Source organism: Halyomorpha halys, unplaced genomic scaffold (genome assembly GCF_000696795.3).
Source record: "Halyomorpha halys isolate HHAL.00 unplaced genomic scaffold, Hhal_1.1 Scaffold873.1, whole genome shotgun sequence".
Classification (NCBI taxonomy): Eukaryota; Metazoa; Arthropoda; class Insecta; order Hemiptera; family Pentatomidae; genus Halyomorpha; species Halyomorpha halys.
Genome location: NW_027114633.1, coordinates 408,443 through 424,178, shown reverse-complemented (window position 1 = coordinate 424,178; position 15,736 = coordinate 408,443). Strand labels below are relative to the sequence as shown.

Sequence of the window (15,736 nt, the reverse complement as noted above, 5' to 3'; positions counted from 1 at the left end):
ATAAATATATATATTTACCAAACTAACTAAACCATAAATAATATAATCAAGTGAGATAACTATTTAATATTAAGTGTTTACCTCTGATGAGAAACCTTCAACCAAAATGGCTACTAGAAGATTGAAGAGAACATAATTCCCAAACGTCATCAGAGCTACAAAGTACAAGGCTGCCCAATGGCTTGTTTTTTCCATGCCATTAAACAGGACAACATTCCAATCTTCTTGGGTTAGTATCTAAATAAAATGCAATTAAAATATGTTTAAATAGTTTTTAAGTAATTTATTTTAATCACTAGTGTTTTTGGCATTTGTGTATATTGTAAATACCTATCAACAGCATTGATTAAGAAGATCTTAAGTAATTAAGATGGTATTGATATGAAGTAAGACATGATTTAGATATTGCAGTTTATATTGAAGCACCCAAAATTTATATTGATAATAATACTAAAAAGAATACTTTATTATTAAAAACAAAAGTTGAAGCTGTCAATTTTCGTCATTAAAAGATATAAGCAACCACAGAAGTAATGGATTATTGACTGAGGTAGCCACGAACTTACTTAGCAAGGATACTTGTTGATGATTCTTTTTATTTATTCCTTGTTTAAATTTATATTCATAACTATTTAAGTAGTTGGAAATATGCATATTAACTCTATGTAAGGAACAATAAAACATTTAAAAAAATATTAATGCTTTGGATTGTTTTAAATATAAATGGTAAAATCGAATTTCAAACCCACACTGAGCTGTAATATACTACCAATTAAGAATATAATTAAGGAGAAGATGCTGGAAAATAATAAGGAAATGTAGTAGATATTACTTATTTAATACCGATGTTATTGGCCCACATTAATTGGAGCTACAAAGAACTACATACCATGAAGGTGAAGATATTGTAGAATTATGAAGAGCACTTAGTTATGTTCATTGATACATTATCATGATACTGTTAATCCAGGCCGTTTGTAGCTGATGGAATTAAGCGACTGCCCATGACTGCAGTGGTGCCGGTTTAAATCGGGTCTTAGGGGTTGACTTTTATTTCTGTGGTAATCCCACGAAATTAGAACTTCATTCCTCACCATGGTTAGAATAGGTTGGAATCCCCCTGTGTCAGAAATGACCAGGAAGGGGGTAATTAAAAAAAAATTATAAGGGATTATTTATCCAATAATAGCTGTAGGAGACACTTTGTTTGTATGTTAATATTGGTTTTTCTTATATTCTTTTTACTTCTACAATTTTCACTTTCATTGTATTAGATTCTTTGTAGCTCTAATGAAGATCTGCAATGCATCTAAATTTAATAAATGTTTTCTAATATGTTTTAGTGTAATTCTTGACTGCCACTCTGATCATTTCTTCATAATAGTCAATACCATCAAGGATCAAATATATAATTACATGTATTATTACTTATAGTGAAGTTATTTTGTAATAAATAATTATAATTTGTCTCTCGACAGTCAAATCTTGTAAAACACAAGTACAAATGCTATAAATAAACTAATACATTTTTATCATTATGACTTCCAAAAATATTATATTATAAATTGTTAGAGGGATTGAAAACTTTTCTTTGGGTAAATAAAATCTAATAGCATCAAGGAAAATTTTTATAAATATTTATTAAGGTCATTACAGTTATAAAAAATGAAGTAGAAAATTCATTGGAATTTATATATCAGAATTATTACAAGCTATTGTCTAGTTATTTACAATTTAACACAACCACCAATAAACAATAATTTAATATAAAGAAAGTAAATTTGGCTAATTTAATCATGATGGATTTTAAATTATTGTTTAATATGTAGTAATGATTAAAAAATAGTTTTTTAAAATATTTTTTGTTTACAAATAAAATAGTAATTCTTCAGATCTATGGAGCAAAACTGTGATATTTGTCTTAATTATTTACAATAAGTTATTAATAGCATATTGTGCTTTTCTACAGTCTATGTAGAATAAAGAATAAGATGAAAACAGTTAAAAAATAATCTACAGGGAAAGCTAAACATATTAAGTGATTACACAGCTACCTCTAGAGACAGATTTATTATATTTAAACAATTAGTGCTAATAAAGTAAAATTTAATGTTAATTAAATTCAAAAATAGGTATATGTACAGTTTTACCTGTATGCTGGATGTAACAATATCCACCAGTTCAAGTGTTATAAATTCTGTATCTACTCTTTCCTAGTTTTCTAAATGTACTAATAAAAATATTTAGTTCATAAATTTATCATGTATTAGATGCTTAAGAAGAACCCTATTTCTCTGTAATTTGCAAAATTGCTAAATATTGTTTGCTATCAATTTAATATTACAAACAAAGTTCAAGAATTTCTAAAATTGTCTTTTGAGAAGATTGATTACTTATTTAAGTAGTATGACACAAGTGCAACCCTATTATTGATAGTAAAAAAAAAACTGTTAATTTACAGTAGAGTAATTCAATTATCAATAATTCTAAAATTCAAAATCTGTTCATTCTGAAGATTTTTTGGATGGAGAAAATATTTTCAGCATGTGTTGGTCAAAATATGCATTTAGTAGCATTTAATATTTTAGTAAAAAAAAGCAATTTAGTCAGGCCTTATCTCGACAGACCAAATACGATTTTTATAAAATTTTCAAAGACATTGACCAACCCTGACCAGTTAGTAAGAACTACTAAAACAAAATGGTACAATAACACTGATCAGACCAGTGCTAACGTACAATCACAAATATATAACAAAGTTTAATAAAAAGGAATCTTTTAACATTAGAGATGAAAATCCTTGGACACATTTACATTAAAGTAAAACAGAGAAGTATATTCCTTGGTTATTGAGTCTGATATTGTAAGAATTGTCAAGCTAAGAGCAGAGTGGCATTTTGTCCACTTTTTTTTATTTAGTCTAGTTCAGTATTTAAAAAATTAAATTGTCAATAATTTACAAAAGCAAAACTTTTAAAATGTTAGGTTCCACTAGAATAGGTATATACCATATACTATGGAAGAGAGAAACAGGGTCAAATAAGCACAACCAATTGTTTTTTGGAAGTGACCCTGAAGAGTTTGATGATTTATCATTGAGCATTGACCAAAAGTCACAAATCAAAAGCAGTTTATCAAATAATAAAGTTCAGAAATTATGTCATGGATATTAAGATTAAAATTATATTAAACTGTAATATGACAGATGGGTCTGTCTGATCCAATTACAATTATTTGTTTACTTTTTTATAACAAGTCATACATTCAATATAATCCATTTATTACAGTGATTATTTATTTTTTTACATGGAAATTGATTATACAACCAAAATAAGTTAGTTCAGAAAACGAAAATGTAAGACAAATAAATATCGCTGTGGGTCCATCAGACCCACCTGTGCAGGCTGAGGGTTAAGGGATAGTTAGTTTGGGTTAGGACCAGGAAAAATAAGTAAATTACAGTGTACACCTAATTATTAAGAGCCTGTGCTGTGTTTAGACCCACATTTCAGGTCTTCATCAGGACAAAAAGAAACAAAGAAGGTGAAATTAATGCATGAGTATACTAATATATATATATAACTGACAAGAAGTTAGGCGAATAATAAGACATATATAATATATAATTTAAAATTAAAATTGAATATATTTAATTATACAAATTTTTTAATATAAAATTTATTTAAATAACAAATAAATAAACAAATGTTTTATCTAAGCTTGTTTTGTTATTCAAAATAAACAGAGTATTAGTAGGTGAGGAAAGTATACCAACGCATGATATTGCTTAACTTCCCTAAATTCCCATAGTCTAAGTAAGAAACACATTTAGTTCTAGTCCTACTCCATACACCTTTTTAGGATTTTTTTTTTTTAAAAGAGGTTTATTGAGTTTAAATGTTGCATGAAATTTATTATTTACATTTCTGTAAGCCATCTACAATAATTGCCCATTCATATTTTCTAAGCCCTGTCTGTATCAAAAAATTTTGAGCTATTTTTATAATTAACAATTTAATCTTATCAGATAATAACAGCAAGCACTTATTAAAATGACTTAAAATCAGCTCTATGTATTTTGGGTGAAATTAAGAAAATTAAATAGCCATCTCTCCGATAACTATCCCCATGTAAATACATGTATGGATTGTACACCATTGACAAATTAAAATTAATTATTACAATTGCCCAAACATTAATACATGTCTGGACATATAAATGTAAATATTTTTTCTGTATTACATAATTTGAATGGCCAATAAAAATTCCAGAACTGATACAACCAACTAGCCAACAATACAAAATTTTCTCTAAAATTACTCATGGCTCTGAAATTTTTCGTTCAAACCTTAAATTCAATATGCCTTCCACAGAGTTAGCATTATTTTAATAATAAAAATATTTGCCTATTAATTAAAAAAATTTTCTCTAATTGTCTATAATATTAAATACTAACAAAACAAATCTGTACCTCTAAAACCCATGAAAGGTTAAGGGTGCAGGACTTTGTAAGAAAGTATTGCTACTAGACCAATGGTTGTGCAAGGTGATTTGGTCAGAATCACCCTCGAACATCAGATTTTTACCCAATTAAGGATACCCACTTTATGAGAGTGGGTGGACCCAAGGAGGGGTCCAGAACCCACAGGGTTGACTCACTACAGTGTAACAGCAAATAATTATCTATCCCACCAGATTCTAACCCAGGTCTTTGGAGTTAGTAGCATCATGCCTTATCACAGGGCCAATGCACTCCAATATATATAAATATATATAATGGATAATGGATTAAACCTGTTTCTGCACTGGGCAAGATTACTTAACAAATAACAATGCCATTGTATTGTGAAATAAGATGACAAAAATTTAGGTCAACTATTCCAAAAATAATGATGGAAAGTAAATAAATGATCACAAACTAACAATTTTAAATTAAAATTTTACTCAAAACTACTGAAACTACCAATTGTATTGATCTTTACATCTTATCATTTAGTTACTGGAAATGATCAAAACAAACGAGTTGAAAAACTTCAAAAAACAAGGTCATCTATGGAAAAATTTAAAAATAATTCAGTATTTATTTAAGATTGTAAAAATATAATAGAACCATGAATATTATTTAACCCTTTAGCTGGATCATGGCTATAGGAGACCCATAATTTATGAATAATTAGCACTTGCAACATTGGTGTTGGGAGCTCTAGTTATTGTTTGTTTCCTTTCTAGATTAAAAATTTTCTATCTGGCAAATCTCAATGTACTTAATGAAATTGGTCCTCAATAACCATGTAATATCAGTGATTTGGATGATTCTTATGTTGAAGCCAAGCTGTTCTTCCTCTATGAAGATTTAATTTCTGTGAATTTGATATTGACAACAAAAAGCTGTTAAAAGAGAATATCAGGAAGGTTCCACCAAATCTACTAGAGGTTTTTGAGTTTCTTAACAAAAATTATTAATACCGCTGATGATATACCATTATCATGTAATATTCATTAAGAGAAGTGAAAATCTTTTTTCTTTTAAGTGATAATATGATTAAATATGAAGGAAAACACGATTATCAGTTTGTTAATGTCTACACCTTAAAGTTTCAAGTATAGCCTTAATGTGGAAAAATGGTGGAAGGAAGTTGTTTCACAACCATATGATGCAAACCTATGAAACAGCAAATCCGCATTGTAGTACAGTTGGCTAGACAAATCCTTTCATGTGATGAAGACCATAGCAACGATGGTTCTTTGGTAGTATAGGATAAAAATTGTTTGATTATATAGTATTATATCCAATTTGAGACAAAAATAAAGCTTTTAAGGGCAATCTTGATCGTTAATTTATATCAATTAAGATGTTTTAGGAGTAACATTTGCAAATTAGAAAATACAAAACAAAAAAATATATTTAAAATTAGTTATTAAAATATATTAAACAACACAATAATAAATGAAAATGGAAATTGAACATAAAAGTAAATTTAATAAAAGAGTATTGGAGAAAAATCTGAAATTTCCACAATTTTTCTATATGTGGTTAATACCCGGGGTCCGGTTAAGAAAGAGAATAATCATCATCCAGCTGATTGGTTAATATCTATAAATAAATACATTAATATTACTACTGATAGTAATATTAATCAATAATCAATTCAACTCAGCCTAAGTTTTGAAAATTAATGTCTAAATTTATAAATATTTCCTAATAAACAAATATATCTTAGATCTTATGCATAAAACCAAGAAATAGATTATAAAAGTACACATTTCTGTATAATAAAATCAGGTATTATTCATTATGATTTTTGGTCATTTTAAACTGAAACATATATTGAATACTTGCACTGAATAGGGTTCTTCTTATCATGCTAAAAAATGTTTTAAAAATGATCATGTACAAGTGTATTTTGTTTTTTCTTGTTGTGTACCTGAAATACAGTGACTGTTGCCCACAACATGTTGTTGAAATGTTTTCTGTCGCAGATGCAGTGGGGTGCTTTGCTGACTATCTCTTGGCAGTTGCATTCCCTGCTTCCATCGGCGAGCGTACAGAACTTACCACCAAACAGATACATCCCAAGAATGCTGAAAACCACCGACCCCCTCAAGTAACTACCCCAAAAACACCCTCAAATCCCTTTTCTTTCAATTTCTCTCTCTCCGTTTCAAAATGTAATAATTTTATCTCGGATGGTTTCCAGAGTAGTAATAAGTGCAAAAAGCATATAACCGATACTTTAAGTGTATTTACACTTTGAATCTACTTTTTAAATTTTTAATTAATAAAAAATCAAAAAAAAGGGAAAAGGCTGAAGCAAAAAAATGGAAAAAAATCTAAATTTTACTAAAAGTAATGCAGGTTGGATGAACATTTCAGGAAATGAATTTAAAAAATATCATTCTCTTAACAATAATGGAACAATAGAATAATAATATTACATCAGATAAAATGGTATGGAAATTGAAATAAAAGGTAAATATTTAGAACAAAAGGCCCCTTACTTTAAATAATATAACAATTACTAATAAAATTAAAAGAACAGAATATGTTACTAAAATTTTAAAATTTCTTCACTTCATATTCTACACAACAGAGTTCTGAAATAAACAAATTTTAGCAATTCACCATTATAAATTACATTTAGAAAGTCATACATATACCAACATATATTCCAACAAATAGATGAGTTGAAAATAAAATGGAAAAAAATACTAACTACAATGCTTTGAAACATACATCCAGACCTGCTTTATTTGTGCACATTTTAGCTTGGATAAGCCAATATTAAGAGGATAAACGTTTATTTAAGAAAAAATATGAAATATATAACAAGCGTTGAGCAAAGCTGTTTGCCACAGTATTTATTTGGTTAACATCTACATACGTGCAATCAACGGATATGAAACCGTTAATGTACAAACAAAGAAAGAGAACAGAGATAAGAAAGTTCATAAAATTATATTAAAAAATATATATAATCAATTAAGAAAAAACTAAGTACATTAAACAATTTCATATATTTATAAGCATAATCATTAAAATAAGCATATTATAAAATATAATTAAATGTGGAACTGAATTTAGCATCCATGCTTATACTTAATAATTAGGTACAAAATACTTTCATAATGGACAACATTAAAAATTACCAGAACATTGGACAACATTTAGATAAACTACCAGAATATGAATGTTAAATTCAGCCAACTACAGATGGTCACTGCACATTGGAACTGGAACAAAGCCTTTTGCTTTAAGTAGTATACTAAAAGCAAACTTATCATGGACCTTCTAAAACATTTATTATTATTAGGTTAGCAATGACCGTAAATTAGCGACTTGTCTACTCCTCTACTTAAGCAAGTGTGCTGTCTTCGTCTATTGATTAGGTGGAGAAGGAAAAGGGACTTGGTATGGACTTGTTGCAAACTAATGTACCTGTCGTTTAAGGTTGTCTGGGTTGTCTACAATTGTAAATGTTAATATACTTGTTATGCTTCCTATATTTAAATGAAATAGCATAATGGGTCTAACTACCAAGTGGCTTTCTCTTTATGCAACTGTCAAATATATTAAAATACTAGCTTTGTTAGGATAAATGGGTTAACAATAAATATATATTTTTTCTTACTTCTTAATTTTACGACAGAGGTGACTAATTTTTTTTTTTTTTTTTTATGAGATTTAAGAAATAAGTAATCCTACAGGTTAATTATTAACATTAATTCAATCAAAAGTTGGGAAACTAAAATAATAAAATGTTTCTAGATAATAATCTATAGCAATATTATAAACAAAATAAAATAATAAAGAAAGAAAAAGGGATCCTACTCAGATTATTGTATTTTCTTTATTAGTGCAGAGTAGACAATATAATGGGAGGAAAGAAAATGGGAAAATTAAATAACAAAAATGCAATTAAATAAATGTGATTGTAATAAAATATTGGAATAAAATCAAAACATGCACATGCCCAAAGACCAATACTAAAAGTAACGTGCATTTTGCAAATCTGATCCTTTGAATATTTTTAAAAATCTAAAGAAAAAGAGACCAAATTTTGAAAACTTTTTTCAATTAATAAACATAATTTCAATTTTTAATTTTAATTATTGGTTCCTTGATGTAAGAGAATCTTGTTTACTTGATAGTAGTAATTCAATAAAATTTGGTTATTTTTATCATAAATAGGATTTATTGCCAGATGAATTATTCTACTATTAATGATTAATATAAATAGCCATAAGGGTAATCAGAAAATATATGACATTAATATTTTTAAAAATGAGTTTCTTTTCTTAGAAAAAACTATTTAAATTATGTAAATCAAATAATATTACAAGTCATGCACACATTTTGTTTCATTAGTTTGACAAGGTTCTAACTAGCAAAACTGCCTTTACCCTTAGAAATAACTCATAATACAACTCTTTAGCTTCCAAAAAACTGGAGTGAAAAATTAAGGAACTAATAGTGTGACATAGTTCTAACTATAGACAGCTTTTACATAGGAAATTGTAACTTTAAAGCTCTTTCTCAAAATTATGGTTATAGGAGTTAGAACCTTTCTGAACCATGGTTACAATTTATAGATAGTAAACCAACGAATTTCTTGATTTGCTGAAAAAAAAGGAAACATTTTCTAACTTATCAATGAAGTGCTGGAAAATTCAATTTTAAATTAAATAATGAAGTGTAAAAAACATATGGTTTTCTTATTGATTCATTTTGTCTCTCTGCATACATATTAGTATAACTCTTTAAACAGAACCTTAAATCAAGAAAAAAAAATATTGAGGAGTTGAATATATCTAATGTGGAAAATCCATAAAAACTAAACAATTATAAACAGTGCATTTAATATTGACTGGATTAATTGGTTATTTAAGCCATGAATGTTTTTATTCAAAGTGAATCAGTCTACCTTGAAACATTTTAATAACTGAAAACAAAATAGAATAATGTTAGAGTAAGAAACTTAAATCCTTTAAGTAAACAGAAATTTATATACCTAAATAATCATAAATCTTTTATACATTATTCTTAGTTTAAGTTAATTTTAAATTTAATTGCAGAACTCTTATTAGTTTATAAATGGATCAGATTAACAAACCTCAAATTTGCAAATTTTATAGCTAAACATGCTAGTCTTTCTAGCCAACAATCATTATTGAACTCAGCAATATTTAAGCAATAGGTTTTAAACTTCCCATCCCCCTAGTCTAAATTTGAGCAGATCTGTCTTTGTGAAAGTTTATATGCATGTGATAACTGTAAAAATAAAAAGTAAAATTGAAATGTTTATTTAATCATACTATACCTTAATTGCTGAGGAATTGCCTCAAGAGTGAAATTGAATATTGAAAAGCTTAAGCAAGGGAGGATTTATTATTTAAGCTGGCTATAACTTAACAAAGATGGCAGGATGATCTTTTGTTAGATTTAGGGAATCCAATACTTATAATGCAAAGATACTAGTTAAATAAGTTGTTTCTGTTCACAAGCTAATAGTAGGGGCATTGTAAAATTACACAATTCAATTATTTTAAGTTTTCTTTTCAGTAAACGTTGACCAGAATCATGTTGTCTAATGTTAATATTGTGCAACATTTTTAAGAGAGGACAATCAAGATATTTTATAATAAATTGATAATTAATCAATTCTGTGGCAACAGGTGGATAGATCAACAGATGTGGTAATGAATTTATAATTAATTTTGACTTAAATTTCTTTTATAAAGAATCAAACCTAAAATTAAAAAAAAAAGAATATGATAAATTTCATTGCTAATAAATAATTAATATTATAAATAAATCAGTCCCACAACAACCCAAAAAGGGCCAAAGACAGAAGAGCTTCCAGGAGGGCCTATGTGGTCAGGAGTGTGTGAGCTTGGTAGACCGTTAATCCAAAGTAAATTGTCCTTATATATGTATAAAAAATATTGATTTACTTCCAGCTTAAAAACCACTTTATCAAAGGAAAAAAGAAAGAAAGAACTGAAATACACACTAATACACTTTTTCAATGGAGAAACTTGTTGAAAATATCTACTAAAAATTAAAGAAGCTAGGAATATGGATTGATTTCATAATATAAAATAACAAAAATTTAAAATATGCATTAAATAGAGGCATAGAGCATAGATACTACACTCCTACAAGATTACATTCCTTTTATCAGTAAGGATTTTATTTTGAGCTCACGAATTCAAGAGTTTAGATTTATTCATAGTATATCATAAAAAAATTATAATCATTTGGTTAAACAGTAAAATATAATTCCATTTCATTATAAAATATGAATTATATTATCAGGACTGATCTGTATTGTTTTTTGAAGGAAAAAATAAATTATTTACTAATAGAAACTTCAAGGAAAAAGTTTAGAGAGTCAAGTTTTCAAAAATATTAGGATTAAATCTGATTTTATACTAAGAAAAATGATTATTATTTCAAATGAAAAAAAGTTTTTCCTTTTCCATTATGATTTCTAGAACAAAAATGAATTTAGTCAAATTCCTGGTGTTGTATATATTGTATACTAGTTAGTTTAGTATGTATTAATTAGTTAATTTACATTTTATTTATTTTTAAAACTTTATCAAATGAAGTTTTTTTTTTTAGGCTTAGAATGTTACATTTCTTTAACTCAATATGTCAACAATGCAGTTACAAATATGGAATTTCTTATACTGGGTCCTAAACATTAAACACGGCCACATTATTTTCAATATGGTCTTTATTGTTTATTTTAGAATCCTTACTTAATATTTTCCAATAGCCAGCCAAATAACACTGAGGAAATTTGTGGTCATAGCAAAGCAAAAAATAAATAAATAAAATAGGCAAAAAATGATGAAAAAATAAAGGTTGGAAGGAAAAGGTGAAGGAGAAATATACCTGAAAAACAGTGACTAGCGCCCAAAGCAGGGAGTCAAAGTTCTTTCTGTCACAAGTTTCACTTCCCTCCTTTCTGTCGCAAAACTTGCATCCGAATAGGTTCATCCCAAGAATACTAAACAAGCGAGTTATCCGTGCTCAAAAACAAAACAATTAAGAAGAAAAGATAAGAAAAGAAAATCCTGCGGAGGCCTTGTAGTTTAAATTGCTTAGAGCTTGTGCATCATAAAAGTAACCTTACAAACCATAATCTAAGTTAAGTTTTGAAGAATTATGGGTAAGTTTAACTTCATTCAATTCAACTTTAATGTATTTTTTAGCAACATTAAAAGTGTTTAGAATTATTAAATAAAAATAATATTTCTTCGATTCGCAGGGTATGGTACAGAGTTGTCATAACTTTTGCTTCATTATATAAAAATTGATTTTTCTGTTATGTTAAAATAAATATTTCTATAAAAAACATAAGGAAATTTAACTTACGGAACAAAGTGCGACATTCTATGTACTACCAAAGATGCTCAAGCTAAAACCAAATTTATCCTGAAGCAATTGCTTCATTAAGCAGTTATCTATTTTATATGAAAAAAAATATATAAACACAAGGAAATAAAATTAACAGAAATTTGATGAAGTGAGAGTAAGTAGATCGATATAGGCTTTTAAATTAATGGAGCAACCGACAGGACAATTTCTTCAGCAGCTGACTAAAGCTACAGAAAGCGTGATGTTGTTACTTTGATCAGGTCAATTTCTAAGAAATCAAAGCTTAATCAATTTACCAAACTAAATGTGAGTTCTTAATATAATTTTTTCTGTCAAAAGGATCAATGTGCCATTGAATTACTAAACAAAATGCTTCAAATTATGATAATTATTCTATTACAATAACAAAATATTAAAAAAAAAAGTAATAAAAATAAAAACATTCTAATAGCAATAAGTTACTGTTTGGCACGATTCAGTGTTTTTTAAAACAATTATTACCCAATATTATAATGATTAACTCAAATCTTGACTTTAAATTTTAATCATAGGTGAACACTCATAATTTTATATTAGGTTTATTTTGGCTCTGTTTTACTGAGTGGTCCATGAATTAGTTTATTTCTTTAATAAAATAGATTATACATGAATTTTTAATTCAATGATATATCATACAGTTATATATTTTTCATATAGGTATTTATAACAGATATAAAATTAGTGAGTAAATATCAGTTATGACTTTTAAAACCTAATTGAGTTGTTTTCCAATATGAAAAATAATGGCTAAACTTTATTTTAAATGCAGCTAATAATTAATTTTGTCACCTCTGCCTAGTGATGTTTTATTTATTTTTTAATAACTAAACTTCTAATCTAAGTAAATTTTATTCCATTAAAAGAAAAACAAGAGTGCCACCGAGTAATGAAGGATGAAAAAGTAAGTGTGTCGATGGGCTAAGGGACAGGAAATATTCAAATGGAAGTGGAATGTTGAAACAGGAAAATGACGCTTGCAGCCTGAAAGCCCTGCCAAGCCTAGCAAACAGATCAACCTTAATAAAGTCATAACACTTTCACAAAACCATATTGAAATAGCTATTTTTTTCTAAAAAGTAAAATAATAATAAATAGTTTAGTAAGGGATATTAGAAAAAACAGAATTAATAAATGATTAAAAAATGAAAATATATCAACTTTAAAGTAGAAACATTAGATATATCAGTACCAAAGTAAAAAATAGGTCTATTTGGAAATTACCAAATTTTCTCGAAATGCAATGATAAATAAAAAAATAATGTCACAAGTAATAACATTGTTTTAATGATTATTATTTTATTTTTTTAAAGGAAACATTAATAATTATAAAGGTGAATTATTGTTATAAATTTCAATTTTTTTTCAAATTATTTTTATGTTTTCAGTAAAAAACTAGTGTTTCTTTAACACAAGGGTAAATTTTGGTGCATTCAAGTTACCAAAATCCTTGAAATAATGGGTAATTATAAATATTCAGTTACATAATTCTGAGGTTGATCTGCTTAATATATTTATGTGACTCACCTGAATATGAAGATGAAAAGTACTAGTAGAGAGAAAAAAACAGCTACATTATCCATGGTCCGTAGCATAACGAAAAGTTGTCGCCTAAGGTTAGGCATAAATCTCACTAGTTTGAGTATTCGAAGAAGACGGAATGTACGAAGAACACTCAAACCAGAGCTTCCTTCCCTTTCACCAAGAAATGTTTGCCCAAGTTCGACAACACTGTATTTGAAAAAAAAATAAAAGCATTGCATTATAAAATACAAAAATATGCCAGAAAATGTATTATTATAGTTTAGTCAGAGAATTATTTCAAACTTTTGACCATTATTTATAAATAAAGATAAAAGAAAGTAGAAAATATAATATTTGTAGATCACAAAAATGTATTCAACACATTTAAAACAGGACCAATCAATATCAAGTAGTAATACTTTCCCTAAAGTTTAAAATCACAATACATAGAATTAATAAATAATTTAACCATGAGGTTCCAGAAGATTAAAAGCCTAATTTAATATATATATATAAAAAAAAAATTAAATCTGTACTGCTACAACCCATGAAGTGTTAATATTAGGGGGTGCAGTTCTATGGAAGGAAGTAATGTTACTAGACCAACGATTGTGCAAGGAGATGATTTAATGTCACGCTTGACCGCTTGATTTTTACTCAATGATAGGTACCCACTTTATGAGGCTGGTTGAACCCTAGAGGACTCTCGAAACCACAGGGCTAACTCATGGTTACAGAGAGACAGAAAATGATTATCTGCCAAAGCAGGTAACCCGGTGTCTTGGGGGTTTGTAGCACAGTACCTTACTAATGAGCCATCCACTTCCATATTATATATACATATATTTTTTTTTTTTTTAAGAACTGTTGAATTTTTATTACAAAAAATGGAATATTATAATAATTTTTTTTTCCTTCTTATTTCAGAAACTTTGGAAATAAAACTCTTCTAAATTTGAATCATTTTATTCAAACATTCCCTCCAAAACAGTGGTTGTCTTTTCCTAAAAAATAATTCATTGTACATTCACTGAAAGCATCCAAAACTTGGTTGGAAATAGAATATTTAAATAAAAGAATAAGATTTTTATACATAAAAACTTCCTGAAATAAGAAATAGTAATCAATTACTAATTAATTAATACTATATACTACTTAATACTATCAATACCCTTTTGATGAAAATAATAATTTAAACCTTCTGAATAATGTAAAATATAAACAAAAAATATTTTAGGTTTATTTATTATTATAATAAGTCAATAATATAATAATTATTATACTTGATAATATAATAATAGAGCATTTAATGCAAATATATAGAATGAAGTATATTAGAAATAATGTTAAATTTTTTGAAATTAATTATGCACATAAATAAATTTGCTATGAAAATAAGAAAGAATATACATTAACAAAAAGAAAAAATAGAATCTATTTTGCATTAAGATTGCAAAATAATATGTTAAGAACATACATTCAGGTACTGATGACACTGGATTAAATTATTTATTAGCTACCTTTACAAATCTGCTTCAATTATATTTTGAGCAACACTAACCAATTACTCTATACTTCTCAACAAACAAACACTCACTAACTGTAAACAAAACATTTTGTCTTCTTTCCCAAAATGCTATTTCTAAGGGTTAACAAAAGATTCTCTACACCTCCACTATCGAGAGACGTCCTCTCACCAGGCGATCCAAAACAAAGAGTCCCTTTTTCTACTTTGATGACTCTTCGATGTCTTCTTTTTTCAGGATGTCTACCACTGAGAGTAGCTAAGGGATCTACAGGACATCCTGCCTTTAGGCGATGTCATCCATCTCCCGCCTAAGCAACGGATCCCAAAAAAGCAAGTTTTCTTCCTCTCCCTTCTCTCATTCTCCTTCAACATCGATTCTAGCACTACGGTTTTGAGTTTTTTCCTATGATTTCCTTTATGAATAATTTTCTTTAATACTTATTCTTAACTTCTATTTTTTCTTAAATGTATTGTAATTTTGATTATGATGGGAAGTTGAAATACAGTTTTTAAAATATTTGAATCTGCTTAACATGGCTGCGATTCAACAGAAATTTGAAAGGACATGTCCGCCATCATGGCTTTGTATCATATCTTTTGTAACTGCATATTTTACTGATGAAAACTGGTTAGCTTGCCTTTTTAGGTTTAATACTACAATATTTAACGTTGATACATAAAATAAAACATAACTAAAATCATTTATATATAAAAACAACTACTTACTCATAAAAGAGGATATTATAATATATATATATATA

At 27.4% G+C, this 15,736-nt stretch overlaps 1 protein-coding gene across 9 annotated transcripts in view; it reads right to left on the bottom strand.

Annotated features, from left to right (window-relative positions):
- Ca-alpha1T (Ca[2+]-channel protein alpha[[1]] subunit T) overlaps positions 1-15,736 on the bottom strand; it is a 208,485-nt gene that overhangs the window by 37,943 nt on the left and 154,806 nt on the right. For 8 of the 9 annotated variants that reach the window (XM_067051770.1, XM_067051775.1, XM_067051771.1 and 5 more), the window contains 3 exons: positions 13,451-13,654; positions 6,426-6,582; positions 82-237 (listed from right to left, as the gene is read on the bottom strand). In XM_067051770.1, coding sequence (XP_066907871.1) covers positions 82-237; positions 6,426-6,582; positions 13,451-13,654 — 517 coding nt within the window. Of the gene's footprint in view, positions 1-81; positions 238-6,425; positions 6,583-11,401; positions 11,517-13,450; positions 13,655-15,736 lie in introns of all 9 variants that reach the window. The other variant, XM_067051774.1, reaches the window with a different exon arrangement.